The sequence below is a fragment of the Toxorhynchites rutilus genome, chromosome 1 (genome assembly GCF_029784135.1).
Source record: "Toxorhynchites rutilus septentrionalis strain SRP chromosome 1, ASM2978413v1, whole genome shotgun sequence".
NCBI classification, from domain to species: domain Eukaryota; kingdom Metazoa; phylum Arthropoda; class Insecta; order Diptera; family Culicidae; genus Toxorhynchites; species Toxorhynchites rutilus.
The window spans coordinates 146,319,089-146,344,695 of NC_073744.1; the positions used below are offsets into that span (position 1 = coordinate 146,319,089).

The 25,607-nt window shown below is 40.0% G+C and overlaps 1 protein-coding gene across 1 annotated transcript; it reads left to right on the forward strand.

Annotated features, from left to right (window-relative positions):
• Positions 1–9,583: 9,583 nt before the first annotated feature.
• On the forward strand, positions 9,584–21,536 carry LOC129761500 (uncharacterized). The gene is made up of 2 exons (XM_055759222.1): positions 9,584–12,653; positions 21,427–21,536. The coding sequence occupies exons 1-2, from the start codon at positions 9,584–9,586 to the stop codon at positions 21,534–21,536; spliced, it is 3,180 nt and encodes a 1,059-aa protein (XP_055615197.1).
• Positions 21,537–25,607: the final 4,071 nt, after the last annotated feature.

Here is a 25,607-nt window from a genome sequence, read left to right on the forward strand (position 1 = left end):
CTTATATCTAATATGTATTTACATTTCACCTTATTCTATTGTTAGTAAGAAGGGATTTAATTTCTCGCGAAGGAAAAGGAAAAGGAAAATATAAGGATATAAGGACAATCACACACGAAGATCGATAACTTTTAAGAAGACGTATATTTGGGACATGTAATCAAGGTCTAACCGAGCCAACACATCTCTCACCGGCACATTGGGCAATTTCCTATTGTTCCTTTTAAAATGATCGAAGATAAAAGTGTATTATTTTCAGAAGCATTCTTTAGATTACATTCAGTCTTTAAACACCTTTAAAAACATTCAGTATTACACCTTTAAAAACTCTTCCACGATCGAATAATCAATTTTTAGAACAGACAAAATGAAATTTGATGTTCACATGACATGAAAATCAAATTTGGTCAAAACTCATTTAGACAACAAAAACTTTAGTGCTGACGAAAAATTGCCAAGAGACAAAACATGTTTAATTTTTCAAGCTCTACAAATCTTGTTCTATAGAATTTTCTGTAACTGCAAAAAAAAAAAAGAGTCTTGGAGATGAAACTCGCACTTGCCATTTTAAATCCTAAATTCTATCTATGTGGGGTGGTCAATGTCTTGAAAATAGACTGAAACATTTCCTACGCCTCTAAACTTTGATTTACCAACAACAGCAGTTCCAAAAATTCACTCATCGCTTCGCCACAGTTTTCTGCGGTTTCTGAAAAACACGTCGGGTAACAAGTGTGAGTTTTGGAACCAGACCCCTCAATTGTAATGAGTTGTGTCTAGGACATTATTCAATCAACTTGTTTATCATTCCGGATAATATTATAGAAACCATCGACATTTTTGAAATAACTTTTTTGCAATTTACATTTTCATTACTTCAGTAGACTCGACTCATGCATGCGACTCAGAAGCGCCGAAAGCTATTAGCACCAAATATGTTGAAAACGGGCAGAAACGAATGTATTAGTTGCTCGTTATTGATGGTACGGGTAGGGTTAACACACAAGTCAGACGTACAAATGTATGAGAAAATGCTCCCAGTTTTCATTAATTTCTACTATTCAGGGATTAGTGAATTGTAATGTATATCAAACAAATCTTAGAGAGTTTTCGACTGGTGTGCAAATCATCATAATTTGTTGGCTGGGAAAATAGTTATTAACGTTAACTTTATTTCATCAAAACATGACCTGTTTTCCGATTTGGCACCCTTCCTGTATTGATGTTTCCCTGTCACCTACCATGAAGCAGTCATTTACGATTAACATATTAGTTGGTTTGGAAAATTGAATAAATCTTATCTTTGGAGAATCATAGAAAAAATAAAACAAAAAGACCATCCAGTTGGCAAAATTGTAGCGAGGACAGAATTCCCTACAACTAGATCAATATATACATAAATGGATTTCTGTCTGTCTGTCTGTCTGATTCTTATGGACTCGGAAACTACTGAACCGATCGACGTAAAAAATTGAATGTAGGGGTTTTTGGGGCCGGGGAAGTTTGATAGTTTGAGACCCCTCCCCCCTTTCTAAAGGGGGGCTGCCATACAAATGGAACACAAATTTCAGTATCACTCGAAAATTCATCAAGCAAACGAACCCAAATTCGGCGTGTGGACGTTTTAGGGTGCAATAAAAGTTTCTATGTTAGATAGACACTCCTCCCCCCTCTAAGGGGGATGAAATACAAATTTCAGCATAACTCGAGAATTAATCTAGCAAGCGAACCCAAATTTGGCATGTGGAGATTTTAGGGTGCAATAAATGTTTCTATGTTGGATAGACACTCCTCCTCCTTTCTAAGACGGGGGTTGACATGCAAATGAAACACAAATTTCAGCATTACTCGAGAATTAATCAAGCAAACGAATCCAAATTCTATGATGGATAGACACTCCTCCTCCCTCTCTAAGGGGTGAAGAAACTTCCAAACAAATGAAGCATAAATTTCTACATAACTCAAGAACTTATTTGGCAAACAGAACCAAATTTGGCATGTGGAGTAAATGGGGAGGGGGGGGGGCAGTAATTGTTTCTATGGTAGTTTGACAATCCTCCCCTCTCTCTGAAGGGAAGAGCAGCTGAATAACTAAGGAATAAATCAAGCAAACGGATCCAAATTTGGTATGTGGAGGCTTTTTTTTATCCCATTTATTTATTTAAGGCATTTCAGCTGTAACAGAGCCGAATTTTAATCGTGTACATGTCACATGGTTATCATATCTATAATTAGCACATTACACAGTTGCCGTTCGCCAGTATTCCTTCTATACCATTACATATGGTACATTCACACAGTAGCCATTTAGGCGTAAGAGTATTCTTTCTGTTCTTCCATTATCCAGTTGGACCACCGGACAGCGGAGACAGTTGATTGATCATTGTTGAGTTATTTATAGAACAGCAGCCCGATGTGTCTTGCAGAGCAGAGCAGTTGCATGGATTAATCGATCTTATTTCGACCGTGGATCAATCTCCATCGCTGATGATTGTTGCGTGGACGTAGCTATTCTGTAACAACACAAAGATGGTCAATGAGGACCCTAAGTTTTGAACTCACGATAGATCGCTTACTAAGCGAACGCGCAACCAATGTGGCTACCGAGACCCCCCATGTGCAGGATTTAGAAGTCACGAAATGTTTCTATGGTGGTTCGACACTCCCCTCCCCTCTCTGAGGAGAAGGGGGCTGCCATACAAATGAAATACAAACTTCTGCATAACTCAAGAATCAATCAAGCAAATGGAGCCAAATTTGGAATGTGAGGGTTTTTGGGTACGAGAAATGTTTCTATGATGGTATGACACCCCTTCCTCCTCTGGAAAGGAGAGGGGGACCATAAAAATAATGTACATATTTCAATCAAACATATTCCAACAAACTGTTTTCCGAAAGTTTTCAGTTGTCATGAAAACTTTCGGAAAACTCTGAAGGAAAATGGGAAAATTTGAAAATCAATTAGCATGTGTTCTACAATCACATATTGACAATTGTAGTAACGAAATTTATCTTCGTTCGAAAGTGGAAATGGATTTTAATGTAATGAAACGAAACGTATCGTCTTCTATCTATATAAATAAAAATGGATCGCCGAATGTGTTGATAAAAGCAAAACTCGAGAAAGGAACTGTCCGATTTAGGACTGTCTTCATTCGATCATATTTTCTGTATGAAACATTTATTCGATGTAACGGAGAAACATGTTATTTGCAAGTGATTGAAAAATCTTGAACGAGAATTGTGTCTGAAAATAATCTGATATTACAATGACGAGTTTTGGTAGATAAGGAAGGTACATAAGGAAGGTGCAGCAATTTTTCAGTTGTGTGTCATACCATTATAGAAACATTTCTCGAACCCGATAACTTGATGTTTGATGAAGTGGACGTTTGAAAGATCTAAGCTAATCTATTGTATAGTATAGGCCCAAAATAATAGAAATACAATGCCACAATTATTAGAATTTTCGAGCGCAAATGATTGCAAATTGCAAATTGTGTCTAGAAGACATTAGTTCTAGACACAATTTGCTTCGGCTTCGTTCGCTGAGACTAAAGCCCTATTTTCTGACGATATTTTCGGCCAATAGTTAGAATTTCATGGAAATAATATCTTTTGAAAATCCACGTACGCTATCATACTGAAATGTCTTCACATATTTCACGATATCTTCAAAATGTATTCACAAAATCAAATGTCTTGACAATGAAGACATGTCTTCAAACCTGGCATCTCTGGTACGCCACAAAGTGGAAGAGAGATGAAATCGCTAGAAAAGATTGCCTGACTAATTTCCAACAAAAATTTTCATTGATTTGTTTTTTCACTTGACCACATGATGTTTGTTAACTGTTTCTGTTTGATTTAATTAATTAATTTATAATGAAGGAAACATCTAACGGAAAAAGGTTTATTATTTGCTCAAAAAGAACATGGCTATTATTGACCGGGGTAAGTTGAGTTAGTTGGTTAATGTATTCTGAAATATGAAGACGTTAAATAAAAGAAAATATATCAAATAAATTATTCTCTGGTTATTTTTCATTGAAAGGGTAAAAGGTCAGCTTCATTGTGGTACATAACATTCTAACGCAAAACTTCGTACTATAAATTTATAGCCAAATTTATTCAAAAATGATCAACTAGCCCCGCCCTACCCTATTAAAAATTCGGCAGATAGCGCCATTCCCGAAATCCAAGGGGTGGTCGGATTAGAGCAACATTCCCCTCTAGGAGTATGTTCCAGGAATGGGACTTATTTCGAATTTATTTAAGTTAATCGAATGGATGGGGTTCATCATTCACTTGACTTGCAGCGGTCTCTAGGGAAAAATGAAAACTTACACGACGCGACTTCAAATCCAATAATAACACTTGGAGCTCGACTGGCTCGACTGCTTCTTATTATTCAATTGTTTACAATTGTTTTTTTTTTTATTTACTAACTTTTGAACTATAACAAGACAACTCGCTGTTGAGTCATACAGGTAGCGCTAGCGTGCGATTCCCGACGGTGACTCAGCGTGCGATTGGTTAAATAACAAAATGTAAACAAACTAAAAATGTAAAACCTAAACATTGAATATCAAAGCTTGTGGAACTTGTCCTTGGAATTTGGAAAACAGGGAAAATTAAATACGAGGAAGAAAGAGAAATTAAATTTAAATGCGGAAATGAGTACAGCTCAGATAAGCTCGAATAGTGGTACTCCACAAAGGTTATATTGTTAAATAAAGACACATAGGGTTGCCATGAGAGGTGTTGTTGAGTTGCATTTAAAATATTTATCGGATATATTAGTTGCACGTTGAGGGATACGAGACTAGTTCAATTAGTATCAATATTGTGGCAACATGGTGGATTTTGCGAATGACAGATTAAATCTGTAGGTTGTTTCAACATTTTTCGACCTATTGATGTTAAACTATCATAGCAGAAAGTTCGATTTTGAATCGAATATGCTGACAATACATATCGCTATTAAACCTAGTCGATAGCGCAAACTTTTTAATCCGCTTTATGGACATTATTTTAATCAGTGTGAGTGAGTGACACTGATGCTAACCCACATATGATAGCAAAATAAGCCCTGATTCATAACACTAAACCATGCACCGAAATAATCCCCTCTGTAACCATTCCCGATAGCGCCAGTTTTTTGACGTTAACAGCCCCGGTACACGCCGCTACAGCATTAGCACACACCGAATAAAATATTCAACGATTTGATCGGCACGTTACGATAAAACTTTTTCAATTTCCTATCAATTTTGCAAAGTCGTGCTGCCATTTGCGTAACAGGATTTGCGAAAACTGAAGGCTCCAAAATGGAAAACAATGCTGGAAAGAGCAAATACAAACACATTCATTTCCCGACATGGTCACTAACATAATCGGGTATACACGATCGAAAAGTGATTACCGGAACGCCACCCACGATCCAAACCGGGGTGCCCCTTTATAGTCGTGCGTTGTCTGTTTTCATTCCTTTTTTCGTGTTTTGTTTCTGTGTTTTTTTTCTTGGTCAATTCCAAAAAAAAATCATTCAAAAATTCACTCATTCATCCACAATGGCTCACTTTCTCCACTCTCTTCTTTATTGCGAAATGTTCCTTTTATTCCTGTCCCATGGTCTGTGCTCCAACCTCCAACCTCAAAAATGTCTCCCCAGGAAGGAATAGTTTTGCCTTTGCTTTGGAATTAGTTCTATCTGGTCGAAGTTTGAATTTAGAGTGCTTCGCTTATTGGGAGTCGAGCGGTAAAATCCTAGAGAAAATTGGTTTCCTAAGAGGAATAACATATCCACTCCTCCTTTCCAGTACTTCTCGAAAACCAGAAACCAGAAGCATGAGAGTGCGTGGGTTTCATACAACCTGGTTGGGAATAATTCTCTAACTGACTGGTGGGAGAAAAGTTTTCTAACATCCAGGACACTCCAAAAAATGGGGTATAAACTAATTCAAGTTTGCAACATTTTGGTTTGACGGAAATTTACAAGTTCCTGTCTATTTTCTAAAGGTTTGTCAACATAGTTGTAGTATTATAAGATATCCTCGACGGATCTCGTGTGGGAGATAGAGATGTTTGGTTTTGAAGATGAAAATTCAAAAGTTTGGCACTACTATAATGTTTTATTAATGATCTGTTCATGTTGAAAATAGATTCTCTACGACAGACATAGTTTGATTCACTAATTTTGCGCCCATCAAGATTGTTTTTGTAGTGATATAAATATTCGCCTTTTGTGACCTTTTCAGATTTCCCCTGCTTCCGTCAACGAAATTCGAACATCTTTATCTTTGCACGTGTACACAGTATTTGTTGCCGCAGTCATTTGCTCCAGCCTTACATGGCACCCTCTTCCGCCCTTCATCATTATACTTTTGTCTTTATCTTTCTTCAGGAGACCGATTCGTCCCGAACAACCGAAACAAATGGATCCATTTCATTTCATTGCAATAATTGACCACACGGATCCATTAGAATTAATAGCTTGCCGAACAAGCAATTCCGGCGATTGTTTGGTTCGATTAATGATTCAACGATTATTATACGACACTTTTTTTTCTGCTGCTTCCCTTTCTCCAGGGGTTCCGTTTCGTCCTGTCCCAGTACACGAATCAATGTGCGTGACAATTGGCGCGCTTGATTGGGTTCCGGACGTTCGTTGGAACAAACCATTGCATTGTAGAGCCGGGCTTTAGGTGGAATTATATCAACGGGGCTATCAAGCACAATCGTAGCAATTTGGGCTTTTGCTGTGGAAATGGAGAATTGTTTTCTGGGATGAATGGAACTACTATCGGCTCGATAAGAGATTGGGATGTTCTGCGCGGGTTTGGTTTTGTCTGGTCGAATGATGCTGGAGCAGTTTGTGAAATGAAGTATATCTATATATAAAAATGGATTTCTGTCTGTCTGTCCATTCTTTGTGTGGACACCGACTGGACAACATCGTTGCTGGACGAGCTGGACGGCGAGGGATCGAGTGCCTTTCTCAAGGCAAGAGGGCGGAGGTGGTAGCGCTGGAGTAGAGTAATAAGTTTCTAATTCGTAGGTTATCTTTAGTTCTCAATCAGTTCAAATAACCCATTCGGGGTGGTTACGACCAAGCTGTGCCATGTTATAGTGTGTATCTCGTTCTACGCAGAGGATTCTGCTCGTTTAAGCTCTTCAAATCACTCTTACTGCTTGTAAGTTACATCTACTATGCGTACGATCACTCCTCACAAGATCTTGATAGGGTTTTGATCTGGTAAACAAGCTGACCAGTCCAGAATCTGAGCCCCCGCTTCATCAAATCATGCCATGACCATCCAGATTTTATGAATTGATGCCAAATTATCCAATTATCTCGGTGTTTTTTATGCAAAAACAGAAGTAAATGATTCGGATGAACTTCGATGCACTTCTGACTGTTCATTCGTGTTGATGATAAGCTATCTAAACAAAGCCTTTTTGAGAAAATTCTCCCTGTAGAATCATTTATTTCTGTTTTTGCATCAAACACAATTTGATAATTGGATAATCAAAAAATAAATTTTGGGCGAGACAAAGTTTGTCAGGTCAGCTAGTGTTGAATATAAAGTTGGCCCCACGTTATCTAGCAACATAACGTCCTTAGTGAGAGTTGCTGACATTAGTTGTGAGCTATCTGTCAAGAAGAATGTAATATTGTAATATTTTTTTCCTTTCCTGTATCTGACTCTGTTAGAATCACTGTTTTGACGTGGGACTATGTCTAACCGGAGTATATGGGGGTGTTGGATACAACAATTAATTATAAATTCGGTGAACCCCCCGACATAAACTATTTTGCTGCATAGGTAAAATCGTTTCGTCTTCAAACTTCACTAACCAATACCAAAGGAATGAATCGAAGCTAGAAAGGAAAAGGGATAGAGAAGAGAAAACAATAAACAAAAAGGAAGTATTGTGACTATAAAGGATAGAATTTCAAAAGAGAATAGAAGAAAAAGGTTTTATAAGAGTCACCAATTACCCAAAAGGAAGACCCCAGCATTATTCATTTTGGAATCCTAGGAGGATAAACCGATTTTAATACCCAAAACCATATTTCCGAAATATTGTAAAATTATTGTAAATAAAGTAGTGAATTGTAGTTGTATTCTAAAAATAAAAATAAGGTTGTGTAGTTAGGCGTTTTGAAGTGAACAAAGTGTTTTGCAAAATTAATTTACCATCCGAGTGATTGCGAGGGAGGAACCAGTCCACAGGGCAAGGGCCCTATACCTAGAGGAAACATTGGTCCTTCGAACCGGATTCATCACAACAAGGTTTTGCAATCACGGAATCCAACACATAACGGCACAACTTAGAAAATCGCCATCACTTCAACGGAGTACACCTACAGCCGCCATCATCAATTACCCTACAATTGGCACAATCAACTGTAATTCACACCGGAGGAATTCGCACTGTTATATTGGGCAGATTTATCTGGTCTGTCCAGGTAAATAAACACACAATATATGTCCTGCCGTTGCTGGGCCATCTCGGACAACTACACATTTTGGCACTTTTTTCCATGTGATCACTTATCACCGCGACAACGAATTGGAAACGCACTTACGAGACGGAACGTCCAGAAGCGAGCATAAACCGATACACTTCATCACAACGGTCGGATTTTTGTTTTCCGGTTTATTTACGAGTGATCGACGAGATAAACATAAATTATATTTCTACGAGATTTATCACGCACACCACCAAGGAATCATCCAATCATCACTGGTTTCCGAAGGCGATCTACAAATTCAACCGTGGGCAAAAACAAGGCACTTGGATCCAAATATTTACATTCACATCGGCGGGATTTCCTGGTTTGTCCAGGTAAATACACAAAATAGTTTATGTTCAGCCGTCGCTACGGCCATTTGGATACCATACACACAATTTGTTTTTGTTTACATCGCACTTCGGAAATTTGACACCACCACCATCACGAGAAATCTATCACCAACACGATCGAAGGCAGGACGGTTTGTTTATCATCACTTTCGTCATCACTGAAGGCCAAAGGACACCCGGAACCAATTTGGCTAGGGGAAACCACATCGAACAACATCACCGCTCAACACTAAAGGTTACCGCACATCGGAAATCCTCTTTTGTCAAGGTCAGTTTGCACCGTATATGTCCAGCCGAAGCTGGATTGTTATTGTTTACTACACCAACTGTTTTCACCTCGCGCACTGGTATTGGTTTGACATTTGAAACAACAACTTTGTGGAACGTGTAACCGAGGGGCGCACATATCCGGAAATTACATTTTACACGATTCACTATTAAGGAGCAGCAGATGTGATTCCGATGTCCAGCCGGCACACTGTTTTTGGAAACTGGTACCAGTAATTTATTTTCATAGCATTTGCAAATCGCATTATCTGAATGATACATTTGATACAATCTCGAGAAAATTTGGATCGATACTAGCAGGGCGACACGCTTCTTTTTTTGAAGGTCAGTGCTACATTGTGTATGTCTAGTCGAAGCTAGGCAAATCGCAGAATATTACATAAATCCATATTTTCTATTCTGTACAACAACATTTGAAATCATGCCACCAACCACGAGGAATACTTCGTTGAAGGCGCTGCAAACGAAGTTGAGGGCATTGGAAGGAATGTTCAATGACATTTGCCGTTTCATTGATTTGATGGGTGATGACACAGCAACATCTGAAGCAACAGTTCGTTTGGAGAAATTAGATGAACTGTGGGAACAATTGAACGAAGCTACAATGGACATCGAGATGCACGAGGAGTACCTTGATGATGACGATACTTACTCAACGAAGCGATCGGAATACGGCGATCGTTATTATAAAGGGAAATCGTTGCTGCTCGAGAAGGTCAAAGAGCCGGAGGAAAAGTTGAATATGTCAGTTTGCGGTAGGGACCTAAATCAACAATCGACCTACGACCACGTCAGGCTCCCACAAATCAGGTTGCAAACCTTCGATGGCAACATTGATGAGTGGTTGAGCTTCAGAGACCTGTATATATCATTGATCCATTGTAAAACAGATTTACCTGAAGTCGAAAAGTTTCACTATCTGAAAGGCTGTTTAGTAGGGGAAGCTAGGTCGTTGATAGATTCGCTTGCAATGACTAGGGCTAATTACCAAATTGCATGGGATGCGGTGATGAAGCGGTATAATGACAGTAAAATGTTGAAACGTAGGCAGGTGCAGGCACTTTTCGATTTACCCAATGTTGCAAAGGAATCGGTGGTGGAATTGCAGTCTTTACTAGAGGCTTTTGAACGTATCCTCCAAACACTTGATCAATTGATTCAGCCAGCTGATTATAAAGATTTGTTGTTGCTGAATTTGATGTGCTCGCGATTGTATTCAACAACCCGCAGAAGCTGGGAGGAGTATTCTGCATCAAAGGAGCAGGATACGGTGCAGGATTTGATAAATTTCCTCCAGAAGAGGGTTAGGGTGCTCGGTTCATTGCCTACCAAAGTCGTGGGGATTAAACTGGAATATGCTTCTTCGTCCAAACCAAAATCGTCGTTTACAAAAAGGAGCCATAGTGCCTTGCAATGCTCCAGTGGACAATGCGTGGCTTGTCCAGGGAGTCACTTGTTGTACCAATGCCCGAAATTTCAATCCATGTCAGTGTCATCAAGAGATAAACTGCTTCGAACCCTATCTTTGTGCCGGAATTGCTTCCGACGTGGTCATCAGGCAGTTGAGTGTAATTCACGATACGTGTGCAGAAATTGCAAGGGAAAACATCACACGTTAGTCTGTTTTCGCCCCGAAAGTTCCCAAAAACCCCCACGTAAGCCGGAGAAAAGAGCCTCTCAGCATGATGACAGCCAGGGACTGCATTCAAATGAGGAAACTAATACATCAAGCACGTCGAACACAACTGCAGTTACGTCAAATATCGCATCCAGGTGCACATCTTCAGTTTTACTTGCTACGGCGGTAGTTTTAGTTGAAGACGAACATGGAGTTTCGTATCCTGCGAGAGCGCTCTTGGACTCAGGATCGGAATGCAATTTTATGACGGAAAGGTTTGCGCAATTGTTGAGGACCAAGCGAAATCGGGCAGAGGTTGCAGTATCAGGTGTCGGGCAGGTGAACATGAGGGTGAAACATACTTTGAACGCAGTGATCCGATCCAGAGTAGGCGAATATTCGTGTAAAATGGAGTTCCTGCTGCTTCCCAGAGTCACGGGGAATCTACCGTCAACGAATATTAATACCATCAAATGGAAAATTCCACAGGGTGTGAATTTGGCAGATCTGGCATTCGATACTTCCACCTCCGTAGATTTAATCCTGGGCATCCAACACTTCTTCGCGTTCTTCATACCTGGTAGAGAAGTACAGCTAGGAGAAGGACTACCCAAGTTATCCGAATCGGTGTTTGGATGGGTGGTGACCGGTACCGTGGTCTCGGCTGGTGTCTCCTCGTATCGTTGCAATGTTGCTTCTACTGTTAAATTGGAGGAACTGTTGGAAAGATTTTGGTCGTGTGAAGAAGTTGACACCGCAAACAATTATTCTCCCGAAGAGTCACGTTGTGAAGAACAGTTTGTACGTTCCGTTAAAAGAGGTTCTGATGGAAGATACAAGGTCTCTCTTCCGAAAAATGAGGATGCTTTTGCAAAAATAGGCGAGTCAAGGGACATCGCCCTACGGCGTTTCCAAGGATTGGAGCGCAGACTTTCAAATGACTCAGATCTGCGCAACCAATACATCCAATTTATGGAGGAATATCTGCACCTAGGGCACATGCGCAAGGTGGACGCTTGCAAGGAAATTTCAATTAAAAGATGCTTCCTCCCACATCATCCGGTGATAAAGCAAACAAGTTCAACTACAAAACTTAGGGTGGTATTCGATGCGTCCTGTAAAACTTCCAGTGGAATAGCTCTGAACGACGCACTTTTGACAGGACCGGTGATACAGGAAGATCTTCGGTCAATTATTCTGCGCTGTCGTACGAAGCAGATAATGTTGGTGGCTGACGTCGAAAAGATGTTCCGTCAGATCATTATGGACGAAAATGATATGTCGTTTCAGAGTATTCTGTGGCGAACCAATACTGAGGAAGAGATTGGAACGTACGAACTGTCCACTGTTACATATGGAACGAAACCGGCTCCATTCTTGGCAACACGTACGCTCAAACAGCTAGCAGTAGATGAGCAAACGAATTTTCCACAGGCAGCCAAAGTTATAAATACAGATGTCTACATGGATGATGTACTGACGGGTACAAATGACGTCAATGAGGCGGTGATTTTGAGAGGTCAACTTGATGCATTATTAAAAAGCGGAGGGTTCAGGTTGCGGAAATGGGTTTCCAACTGCGATGAGGTGATGCAAGGTGTACCGGAGGAGGATCTAGGTTTGGAAAGACAGGAGCAAATTGAACTCGATCCAGATCCAGCAGTTCGGACATTAGGATTGATGTGGTCTCCTAAAAACGATGTACTGAAGCTGCAGTTTCCGATACCAGGGGTATATTCAGACGATATGATGACAAAGCGGAAGATTTTCTCGATTATTTCGGGATTATTCGATCCGCTAGGTCTTGTCGGTGCAGTAATCACAGTAGGGAAGATGTTCATGCAGCGTCTGTGGAAATTGAAAGATGAAAAGGGTAGAAAATTGGATTGGAGTAACGTAATTCCATCCAGCATAAGCAAGGAATGGCATGAATTCCACAGACAACTTCCAATTCTAAACACTATATCGATCAAGGTGACCGGAATAAATCGCCACAGTAAACAACTGCAACAGAAACAACCGCTTAGAAAAAGTGTAGTAGGCTAGAAATATTTGGCGCGGGAAAAACATCATGTGCCTCACATTTCTATTATAAATTTATTCTCTTGTTCTCGTTTTTCGAAATTTATTCTGAGGACAATGTAATGGGGACGAAGTCCCCATTTGGCGAGGATAAGGAATCGAGGCGGCCCATGCCGCCAAGATGACGCAATCCGAGTCCACCGCCGACCCGCCGTCGGAAGCGGCGGTGTCTCGCACGCAAACCTGGGATCCACTGATTGCCCGGTTAGTTTGAAACATAGGATACGATCCTTTAGCAATGTCCGACCGAGCTCTAGCGAGCGTCGGACGGTATACGTCTGCCCGGGGCGTTACGTTTGCCTGGGGCGATACGTTTGCCCGGTTAATTCTTGTTTTGAAATACAATACCGCGCCACAATATTTATAGCCTACTACACATTTTATAAGCGGTGGTTTCTGTTGCAGTCGTTTTCTGTGGCGATTTATTCCGGGAACCATCGATCAAACGTTGTGTTTTGATACCCAATCCGAACGTTATTGAACTCCATGTGTTCTCAGATGCTTCGGAGAAGGCATACGGCGCCTTCTCCCATATTTAAAGAGCTGCAATTTAGTAGGAGCAACTCAAATAATATTGTTGTCATCAAAATCGAAGGTAGCACCCATAAAAACCCAATCCATCCCAAGACTGAAATTATGTGGAGCATTGCTAGCAACGCAGCTGTCAGCACAAATTCTAGCGGCCATCAAACTTAACCCAGCTGTATACTATTGGACAGATTTTACGTGTGTATTGCAGTGGATAAAGGCAACTCCTTCAACCTGGACGACATTTGTAGCAAATCGGGTAGCGAAAATCCAGCTGACCACTGAAAACCATCCCTGGAACCATGTTCCAGGATGTCAAAATCCAGCTGACCTCATATCCCGGGGTGTGCTCCCCGAGAATATTGTCAACAACAATCTTTGGTGGAGAGGACCATCATGGTTGGAGAAAACACAAGAGTACTGGCCAAATAATCCAACACCATTAACTACAAAAGAAGCAGAAGGGGAATTTCTTCGATCAGCTGCTAATTGCGTGACAATGCAGCAAGAGAGGTTTACATTATAGTACCTCAGTAAGTTTTCGACATTCAGTAATCTGGTTAGACGTACCGCCTACTGGCTTCGCCTTATGAAAATTTTGAAACAGCCGAGAAAAAGCCGAATTTCCCGAGATTTTCTCACAACTTCGGAGTTAGTGGAAGCAGAGTTTTCCATAATTCGATGCGTGCAGAAAGAAGAATTCGAAAAGGAATGGTTGGTATTATCCAAAGGTGAACCAGTAGCAAGGAGCTCAAAAATTCGTTGGTTCAATCCAAGCATTGGGACAGATGATTTGATTCGAGTAGGCGGTAGATTGCAATATTCGTCAGAGACAGTTAGCAAGAAACATCCGATCGTTCTTCCAGCACGGCATCCTCTAACTAGGATGATTCTTGAGCACTATCACAACAAATTACTTCACGCAGGACCTCAGTTGCTTCTGGCAACAGTGAGACAACGATATTGGCCATTAGGAGGGCGCAATCTAGCCCTTGATGTTTACCGTAATTGTAATCGTTGTGCTCGAATGAACCCAAATCCAATTACACAGTTTATGGCAGATTTACCAACAGAACGTGTTACCGTAGGAAGACCTTTCTTAAGGTCTGGTGTTGACTATTTTGGTCCAATATTAATACGCCATGCACCACGTCGACCTGCTTCCAAGGCTTATGTAGCCGTTTTCGTCTGCATGTGTACAAAGGCGGTGCACCTCGAAATGGTAACCGACCTTTCCACTGAACGATTTATCCAAGCCTTGCGGAGATTCATTGGAAGACGAGGAAAATGTTCGGATATTTTTTCGGATAATGGCACTAATTTCGTAGGAGCCCGTAACCAATTGAAAGAATTAGTGAGTTTTCTGAAAAATGGAGAATTCAGAGAGAGGATAACCAAGGAATGCTCGACTGAAGGTATCCAGTGGCACTTCAACCCACCTAGCGCACCACATTTTGGAGGTTTGTGGGAGGCAGCGGTGAAGTCAGCAAAAACACATCTGTTGAAGGTTGTAGGAGACACAATATTGTCTTTCGAGGACATGAGTACGTTGCTGGTCCAGGTGGAAAGTTGTTTAAATTCAAGACATTTGATTCCCATGTCTGAAGATCCAAATGACCTCGAACCTCTCACCCCGGGTCATTTTTTAATAGGAAGCAGCTTACAACAACTTCCTGAAGGGGACGTCAGCGAGATACCTATAAATAGATTGAAGCAATGGCAAGTTACACAGAAAATGTTGCAGTGTTTCTGGAAAGGGTGGCAAACGGAATATCTCTCACAGCTGCAGAAGCGTACAAAGCGATGGCAACCACCAATACCAATTGTGGTAGGCCAACTGGTGATAATACGGGATGAAAATTTACCACCAACCCGATGGAAAATGGGGCGGATTGTGCAAATACATCCTGGCATGGATGGAGTTGTCAGAGTAGTGACTTTGAAGACTATTTCCGGATATCTGAAAAGACCTGTGGAAAAAATTTGCTTGTTGCCTCCAGCTAGTCAACCTAAAGAAACTTAGAGAGAAATGTAGCCAATCCTGTGTGCGAGAGATTGTTTTTTCATTTCATTTTTTCAGAAATATGTTATTTCTGCGCGGGCGAGGATGTTGGATACAACAATTAATTATAAATTCGGTGAACCCCCCGACATAAACTATTTTGCTGCATAGGTAAAATCGTTTCGTCTTCAAACTTCACTAACCAATACCAAAGGAATGAATCGAAGCTAGAAAGGAAAAGGGATAGAGAAGAGAAAACAATAAACAAAAATGAAGTATTGTGACTATAAAGGATAGAATTTCAAAAGAGAATAGAAGAAAAAGGTTTTATAAGAGTCACCAATTACCCAAAAGGAAGACCCCAGCATTATTCATTTTGGAATCCTAGGAGGATAAACCGATTTTAATACCCAAAACCATATTTCCGAAATATTGTAAAATTATTGTAAATAAAGTAGTGAATTGTAGTTGTATTCTAAAAATAAAAATAAAGTTGTGTAGTTAGGCGTTTTGAAGTGAACAAAGTGTTTTGCAAAATTAATTTACCATCCGAGTGATTGCGAGGGAGGAACCAGTCCACAGGGCAAAGGCCCTATACCTAGAGGAAACAGGGGGTAAAATGAAAACCTAAACACAGAACATGCAGGAAAAAATGAAAGATTCCGAATGCTTATAACTCGAACAATTCTTACTGGATCGGAAAGATGTTTGCATCAATTGATATGGAATTTCGCTACGCATCTATCGCAATTAATAAAATGTTATTTTTCATAAAATTGAACAATTGTTATCTAACGTTATCTAAACGCCCTAACTGCCTCGTTTTGATTGGCCCGATTTACGGTTTCCCCAACACAGCCAACATAACCAAGCAGCCTTGGGGATATCGGCATTGCAAATACATGAAAATCGGAGCTATTTTGTTCCGACTGAAATATGTTTCCCTAACACAGACTTCAAATCCATGGAGCGTGGGAAAATTGGCATTGCAAATTTATGCAGATCGGGGGCTTTTTGGTTCGACTGAAATGTGTTTCTCTAACACAGACTTTAAATCCAAGGAGCGTGGGGAAATTGGCATTGCAAATTCGTGCAAGTCGGGAGTATTTTGGAAATGTGGGTATGACATTGTGTTCACGTTGCTCGCGATGTTGATTTTTTTTTTTTATGTAGGACTACGTCTTACATTAAGGGTGTCAAATCAGAAAACAGGTCACGTTTTTTATGAAATCAAGTTAACGTTAATAACTATTTTTGCTGTGAACGGATTTTAACGATTTGCATACCAATCGAATCGATTTTTTTTCTAAGATTTGTTTTATATGCTATACATTACAATCCCATAGTTTGTATATGGTTTAAATTGATGAAAATTGGAGCCATTCCCAATTCCCCATAAATTTGTTCTGTTCATTCGTTCAATAGAAACAACGTAGGGAGCCAGCGGAAAGAGAATATTTGCGAAGTAAACTCCACCCTTGCATAGTAAGTAAGCTGTCGCTAGCATATAAATATTGCATCTCCTCTGAGGAAAATTTTCAGATTCTTTTTCTGCCCGAAGCAATAAAGGTCGATTATTCTGCTCGCTTTGTGTTTTATGTTTCCCCTCGAATTGTGAACATTAACATTAGCATTGCAATTAACACAACCATTCGAGCCATGGCAAAGCAGGCGAAAAAAGAGAAGAGCGCAAATGATTATAGGTCTCTTCTAGCTATCAGTGTTTGGCTTTGTGTGTTGCTTGTTTTCGTTGCGCGAAACATAGAACTTGTTCATTTTATGAACATGTGAATAGCACACCTTCGATACTTTTAGTTGCCATTCGTATTTGCTCTCGTGCGTATCGGTTCTGTTCTAATGCAACTAGCTTCTAGCTTCATTGGCGGTTTTGACCGAGAGTCGACAAATGATTCTCGCGATGTTTCATTTTTATCACAGCAACTGTGTGCATCTGTTAGACACGTGTTTGATGCATATTGAATGGCGATGCGCGGAAGATGCCTCTCGTTAAATACTCAGTGCAATGCGCGCATTGATATGAATGACATATAATTAGTGTATTGTTCTCGCAAAGGCAATCGTTGCTCCACGAAATGATTCTACAAAACCACGCAAGCCATTAAACCTTTTCCAGGGGCCCCGGAACTTTTTACCAAAGAGTTATTTATGAAATTTCGACGTATTCGCAAATAATTTCCGAAATGATAAACCAACAAATTTCACATAAAAAAAAATGCGTAGTCCTACATCCTAAGCGGTCGTGTCTCGGATACAACCCCTCGAATTTTTCCGTGAGCGCACATATTCAAGGAATGGAACGTGTCGGTGAAGTGCAGAAATTTTTTTTAAAAGTGTTTTTAACATGAAAAGAAACAAGCTAAAACAATTTTAAAACCTGGTTTATTGCCGTCGTATTGAGAGAGACTAACTTTCGAACGTTTTGTGAATTTACAGTGTATGTTTCACGCATCATTTCCCATACATATCAAAATGATCGAAATATTCAAAGATAGAAGACAACGATTAAAAGATCGATTCACCACTAAATTTCCTAGTCGGATCGACATTGAGTTGAATGAACAGTAAATAAAATCTTGGAATCGATCAAAACCCGACCTATCAACCTTAAGGAAAAGTGTTGGCTTCTCGCTGGCTGGAGTGAGACAAGAATGAAAACGTTTTTTTGCCTCCAAAAGTAAATGCTTGTTTTTTTTACTCGTCTTTGACGGCACGGATAGTAAAGTACAGCACAAATGTCTGGAGTAAAGAGTATGTTGTAGGTTATATGTTATATGTTTTTCTTTTCAATCCAAGGAGCGTGGGGAAATTGGCTTACTACGCATACCATTTGATGACTAGGCAAAATGTTGATAACCATTTGCGGCGATAACACCTATTGATTAAACAATATACGTTCGACGTACATGTCAAAATCGAAACTGAGTGCCTGAAGTTCATCAAATCAAACATTCGCGGTTCGAGAAGTACGTACACTTGTGAGATGCAACTTCAGAGGGAAATGTAAAATAAAATAATCGTTTGATAAATCTTCCGTTCACATATTTTGTCCTAGGTATCATGCAAAACATAAAAGGACTGTCATTAAATTTACTTACAACGAAGCTTGAGCTTGAGCTTGGGTAGACTGTACAATTCGTAGTTGCTCTCCGTGATTGACCTGAACCAACCAAATTGCACAAAGAACACATGTCATTAAATTTACTTACAACGAAGGTCATAATCTATCACAATGTATGAATTGACCTTACATGGTATTCATCCAATCTTTTCACTCACAAAGCAAATATATTGAATTCGATTGAATTCCGAAATTGTTTCATTCAATCTAAAATTTAATCAATACAAAAAATGATTGCTGAGCTAAGATAGTCCCACGTCAACCTTGCGGTTATATCATGGATATAACCCACCCATTTTTTTTTCGAAAAGGAGAATCGTAAGTAACAATGGATTGTTGGCACAATTCAATATTTTCATTAGAAATCCGATTATGAGCCCGAAGATTTATGATTGCGAAATAAAATGACAGGTCAGGTTGAAAATCGGAGTGTACAAAAAACTGATTAAAATTAAATAAAAAAAGTTCGCGATTTGTTCGAACCTAAACAGGAATATTTTTTGATATTTTTTTAGAAAATGCAATACAAACATTTATTTTCAGTCAAAGCTATTTCTTGCGAACAAATTCTAACTGAAGCATAGCTTCATTCGGAAGATTGGCTCATTTCAGGAGATTTTTTTCATGACTCTAGTGTTTCTGGAATGCATTTGAATTCCAACATAAATCATTTTAACAAATCCAAGCGATGGTAAACTATTCTTTCCGACTGCCGTTAAATGGGTCTGCAGGCGAAGCGAAGGACGAAAAGAAATATAGTTTCATCTTCGCAAAACCAATGTTGGAATAGCATTCATGAAGTAGCAGTTTTTGAAATATATCATTCTTCAGCAGAACTCGGTGAAAATCGCTGAAGTTCAGATGAGAATAGTTTAATAAGCGCTCGTGGGCTGACAGCTGAAATTTAATTTTCTTCTTCTGTTCAATCATTTACGGAACAGCAAACGGAACCAGCGGGTTGGATTGGTTCCTACTATTCGCTCCAGAGCACGACACCAAAGCACAGTCCCCATAACATTGAATATGCAATGAGCATTGGAACTGAGAAACCACGCTGCGTTCTGCTCGTAGGACCTGGGCCGTGTTGAGTTCACTTGTCGCTTGAGCCAACCCCGTGGGGCGGGAAGCGGGAAAGAAAATAACATAAACATTGGTAGAGACAGGACGCGTACCAATGTCGGTTCTGCGTAAGAGTACGCCATCCTCGAGCCGACCGAGCGGAGGGAACACTAGCCCACGAAAACATTCCATATCATTAGTGTAGTTGCGGCTTGCGAGTCCTATCCGCAAGTACGAAAGTCATACACTTGGGATCGTAACATTATGCAAGCGCTCCACAAGATACCCGCTAATGAAAGCAGAAACCGATGGGAGGACATCGCCAGAGCACGCGAGAGAAACTGATAACAGAGGGGTTATTCTGATGCAATATACTTGCAAATGAATTTCCCTGTTCTTTTGGCCCAGTGTTGCGTCGGTTTTGGTTGCGGCTTTGCCATATGTTCGCTTTTACCGACTTACATAATGCAGATGGAGTTAGCTTTTCCAGTATCAATGAGGGCGTAGGTACTGAGCCTATGTTTTGTGCATATGGCAAGGGCCTATTCTGGAAAGACTGATATCAATTGTAGAAGGAAAAATAAATAATGAGATTTTTTTCAACTGACTGAGATTCGGATGAGAATCATTTCGAAGAACATAATCAGTCCTGGCAGAATATTCTCTGATTTGCGACTTTGTTAAGTTGTTACATTCATTATTCACATTTTGCCGTCTAATATACATCTAGCTTTATTCGTGTTGTTAGTCTTGAAAATAGCATTGAGTTTGCAACAATGGATGTGATCAAAATTTTACGTACAAAACGAATGTAGCGGAGTGACTACCGGTGGCAAATACGCATCAGAAATGGTCGGAGGCTCGTCGAGGACGACGAACGCAGTGATTTTCTGCTAAAAGATCAGATGATTAGTCTATCAACACGAAACACATTGTGTCATGTATGCTCACGATGAAACAGAAATAGTAATATTAGCATTGGTTAGAAAGGTCAGTTAAAATATTGTGTTGAAATATCAATGAAATGAAAAATTCAGATACTCAAATTTAGCCTATTTTTAATTTTATTCATGGGGGAATAAAATTAAAAATAGGGGAACACTGGCGTCAGTTTCGCGTAGAGCAGTGATTCTCAAACTATTTTTGGCAAGAGATCCCTTTTCCAGAATGAATTGATACCTTCGATATCAAGTGCTGGTAATAAGTATTAATACAAATTACAACAATAACACTTTCTACTAAAATATTAGTCACAAAACACAATTTATACAGTAGCTTGAAAGTTGCAAATAAGAACTTGTGTTAATTTATAAGGTTAATCGATAAAACATTTGATAAAAATTCAGTTTTCGTTTATGTTGACTCCTGGGAAACAGATATTGACCACTTTCAGAACCCCTGGCGTAGAGCATCGAAAGCAATCGGTCGATTTGCTGAGTTTCTCTAACCCCGAACTATACATCGTTTTTGACTCAGAGAGTGGAACTACACTGTGTAACTTGGTTCCGCACTTTGTAGATTTAACAGGTCTTGCAATGGTGCACCTGATTGGATTATCTATTATTTGATTATCGACATTCTGATATTCTGATATTCATCCAAGTTTCTTATATGGTCCGGGCATGCCAATAGCAACGATTTCCATACGCATTTTGGATCAAACTGTTTTACATTTCCTTTTCGGTGGTTCATTACGGAACAAATTGCACATTATTTTAGCCACGTATTTGCGTCATAAGCCATTCCAGGTCACTACACCTGTCAACGGAGAAAACTCTCCAACTTGACTTTAGGTGGATGTTTTGCGTAAGCTATCCCAAATGTGTATCCTTGAAGCTAAGCTGTTGGAGGATGACGGCACAACCATTTCCCACTATGATTCCTTCTATGGAATCCAGATCGCCGCTACGGATTTGAATTTAATCAAGCTCATCGGCCACGTTTGAGTTTCCATGGCATGAATAACGTTTCGTCTCGCTTCGTGCATTCGTGCATAATTTCCTCCTCAGTAAGAAATTCATTGTCCCTCAAATCTAAGGTCATATTGATTTTTTTGACGTAGGACTACGTCTTTCGTTTCTATACCGGGGTGTAAAATCAAAGTTTCGAAAACGAAAGCGTTACGCCGGAGACCGAGATTTTGAGCGTTAATAGCTCTTAAACAACTGAACGAAATGGTATGATGAAGACTTCATTCGAAAGATAAAATGTCTACGCGTCATATACTTGTTACTTTTTCATCCAAAAACTTGTTTCAATAGCCTTAAAATTGCTTTCAAAATAGGCTATTCAAATCACCAATCGGTATATAAGCGAGCGCCGCTCGTAAACCCACTCAGTTATAATTGAACAGCGACTGGAGCATGTTGTCGCTGTTGTGATGAAGGTCACTTCGTTTATCATGAAAGCGCTGATGAACGGTGTTACCAAGAGCCTGTTTGTACACCTTAGGCCAGAAGGGAATCCATCAGGAGGAGAGTGATGCCACGGTTCCGCTTGAAACATCGGAGCAGCCGACACACACACATACACGCGCGGAATCCTCGTTGCTATCATCGTTGCTGAAAAATAATCTACCAGTTCCCCTGGGAATTGAAAAATACATTCATGCGAAAGAGTTTATTTTAATGTTTTCTATCCATATAACACTGCAACCAAATACATTTGGTTTTGTGATTTTTCAATCAATCGCAATTGACAGGAAAGCTTCTATTATTTTCCCCCATCAGTAGATAATTTTCGTATCCAATGTTGGATTCATAACATGAAAAACGGAAAAATTTTCACATCGCCAAAATCATGTAATATTCGAGTAATCATTTGCTTTTTGCTCATATAATGCTGCGACCAAATACATTTCGTTTTGGATTTTTCAATCAAGTGTGATCAATGTAAGACCACGTCTTTCGGCAATTTATTAGAGGTGCAATGAATCTTGAGGAATTCCCGCTCTACGCGCACTGGCAAACGATGTTTACTCAACAATTTCTCAAGTGAGAAATGTGTGTTGTGAGAAAGGATTAGCGAACGCAAAAACGACAAACGGGAGAAAGAGATGTTTGGAGGTTGAAGAAAATTGGCAGAAAACATCTTCATTTTATCTTTCGAATAATGTGATTCATACCACTTCGTTTTGCCAGAAAGAGATTATTATTGCTCAAAGGAGGAATCGAGTCCTCCGAGGAAATAACCCAGCGCAAATTAGAGTCGCCTATCGATTGCGGCATTCGTACACAAATAATTTTATAATGCAGTTTCATCAAAGTGATTTCTTCGATTTGGGGAAATATTCACTACATAATGTCATGTGTTTCATATTCTTCATTAAGAAATCCATATCCATGGCACCTATCGGTATCGAATTATCATTGACACCACGATTTTCGCTAAATGCTCATTTCAGTTCGGCCTGCAAAAAACTTTTCTGTACTCTAATCCATCAAATTTGGAGCCCTGAAAAGGGCCGTTGATTATATGCTAAGCTAATATAGCACCCTCTCCTCGGATACGATGGGCCAGCTGGATGTCCTTGGGCATGATGTGACGCGTTTTGCATGGATAGCACACAGATTGGTATCTTCGAATAGGCCTCCTGCAGCGTCATAACCGCGGAACTTTGAAAGCGCAAATCGGTTTTGAAGTCCTGAGCAATTCCACGAATCAAATGCTGCAAAGGTAGATGGCGGATCAGCAATTCGGTCGACTTCTGATAGCCACGAATTTCACGCAAAGTTCCCGGTCGATAGCGATGTGGTCACACTCCTCGCGGCTGGTGCACTTATCCGAGCTGCTTTCGTGGTGCCTTACCACCGAAAGACTAACGAGCTGTGTGCTTGGTCCCACACAAACGAGTCCTCACGGTGCGAGAGTAGAGTAAGAAATGAACGAAAGCAAAGGAAGCATCTTATTATAAGCCATAAAAGTCCAGAATGTAAACCCCACCCTCTTTATTATATAAGCTTACTGTATACTTACTTCGATGTTATTCGTTTCTCTCTCAGAGTAAGCTACGAATATAATAAGGGTGGGGTTTACATTTTATACTTTTATGGTTTATAAAATGACGCTTCCTTTGCTTTCGTTCCTCTCAGAGTTTAAAGTCTCTCTAATTCAATACCTTCCTTCCTTCCTGCTTTCGTTCATTTCTTACTCTACTCTCGCACCGTGAGGACCCGAGCTCGTTAGTCATTCGGTGGTAAGGCACACGAAGTCAGCTCGGATAAGCGCACCAGTAGCAGGATAGGTGGAGAAGCCACATCGCTATCGACCGGGAACTTTGCGTGAAATTCATCGCTATCAGAAGTCGACCGAATTGCTGATCCGCAGCTACCTTTGCAGCATTTGGATCGTGGAATTGCTCAGGACTCTAAAACCGACTTGCGCTTCCAAAGTTCCGCGGTTATGACGCTGCAGGAGGCTTATTCGAAGATACCAATTTGTGTGCTATCCATGCAAAACGCGTCACATCATGCCCAAGGACATCCAGCTGGCCCATCGTATCCGAGGAGAGCGTGCTATATTAGCTTAGTATATAATCAACGGCCCTTTTCAGGGCTCCAAATTTGATGGATTAGAGTACAGAAAAGTTTTTTGCAGGCCGAACTGAAATGAGCATTTAGCGAAAATCGTGGTGTCAATGATAATTCGATACCGATAGGTGCCATGGATATGGATTTTTTAATGAAGAGTATGAAATACATGACATGATGTAGTGAATATATCCGAAGAAATCACTTTGGTGAAACTGCATTATAAAATTATTTGTGTACGAATGCCGCAATCGATAGTCGACTCTAATTTGCGCTGGGTAATTTCCTCGGAGGACTCGATTCCTCCTTTGAACATTAATAATCTCTTTCTGGCAAAACGATGTGGTATGAATCACATTATTTGAATGATAGAATGAAGAAGTTTTCTGCCAATTTCCTTCAACCTCCAAACGTATCTTTCTCCCGTTTGTCGTTTTCGCGTTCGCTAATCCTTTCTCACAACACCCATTTCTCGTTTGAGAAATTGTTGAGTAAACATTGTTTTCCAGTGCGCGTAGAGCGGGAATTCCTAAAGATTCATTGCTCCTCTAATAAATTGCCGAAATACGTGGTCTTACGTTGATCGCACTTGATTTAAAAAATTCAAAACGAAATGTATTTGGTCGCAGCATTATATGAGTAGAAAGCAAATAATCGCTCGAAAATGACTTGATTTTCGCGATGTGAAACATTTTTTGTTTTTCATGTTATGCATCCAATATTGGATACGAAAATTTCCACTGATGGGGAAAAAAATATTCAGAAGCTTTCCTGTTAATTGCGATTGATTGAAAAATAACAAAACCAAATGTATTTGGTTGCAGTGTTATATGGATAGAAAACATTAAAATAAACTCTTTCGCATGAATGTATTTTTCAATTCCCAGGGGAACTGGCAGATTATTTTTCAGCAACGAGAATTCCGCGCGTGTATGTGTGTGTGTGTGTGTGTGTGGCGGCTGCTTCGATGTTTCAAGCGGAACCGTGGCATCACTCTCCTCCTGATGGATTCCCTTTTGGCCTTAGGTGCACAAACAGGCTCTTGGTGACACCGTTCATCAGCGTTTTCATGATAAACGAAATTAGCTTCACAACAACAGCGACAACATGCTCCAATCGCTGTTCAATCATAACTGAGTGGGTTTACGAGCGGCGCTCGCTTATATACCGATTGGTGATTTCAATAGCCTGTTTTGAAAGCATTTTTAAGACTATTGAAACAAGTTTTTGGATGAAAAAGTAACAAGTATATGACGCGTAGACATTTTATCTTTCAAATGAAGTGTTTATCATACCATTTCGTTCAGTTGTTTAAGAGCTATTAACGCTCAAAATCTCGGTCTCCAGCGTAACGCTTTCGTTCTCGAAACTTTGGTTTTACACCCCGGTATAGAAATGAAAGACGTAGTCCTACGTCAATATTCCAATGAAACAGATAATGTACTTAAAACTAGAAAATAAAATAAGTAAAAAAAACTTTTTAAGTTA

Excerpts from the sequence above, each read along its gene's own strand:
- LOC129761500 (XM_055759222.1), top strand. The coding sequence starts at position 9,584 with ATGCCACCAACCACGAGGAATACTTCGTTGAAGGCGCTGCAAACGAAG. Across the intron at positions 12,654-21,426 it reads GAAATTGAAAGATGAAAAGG|CTAAGCTGTTGGAGGATGAC; the intron begins GTAGAAAATTGG and ends GTATCCTTGAAG.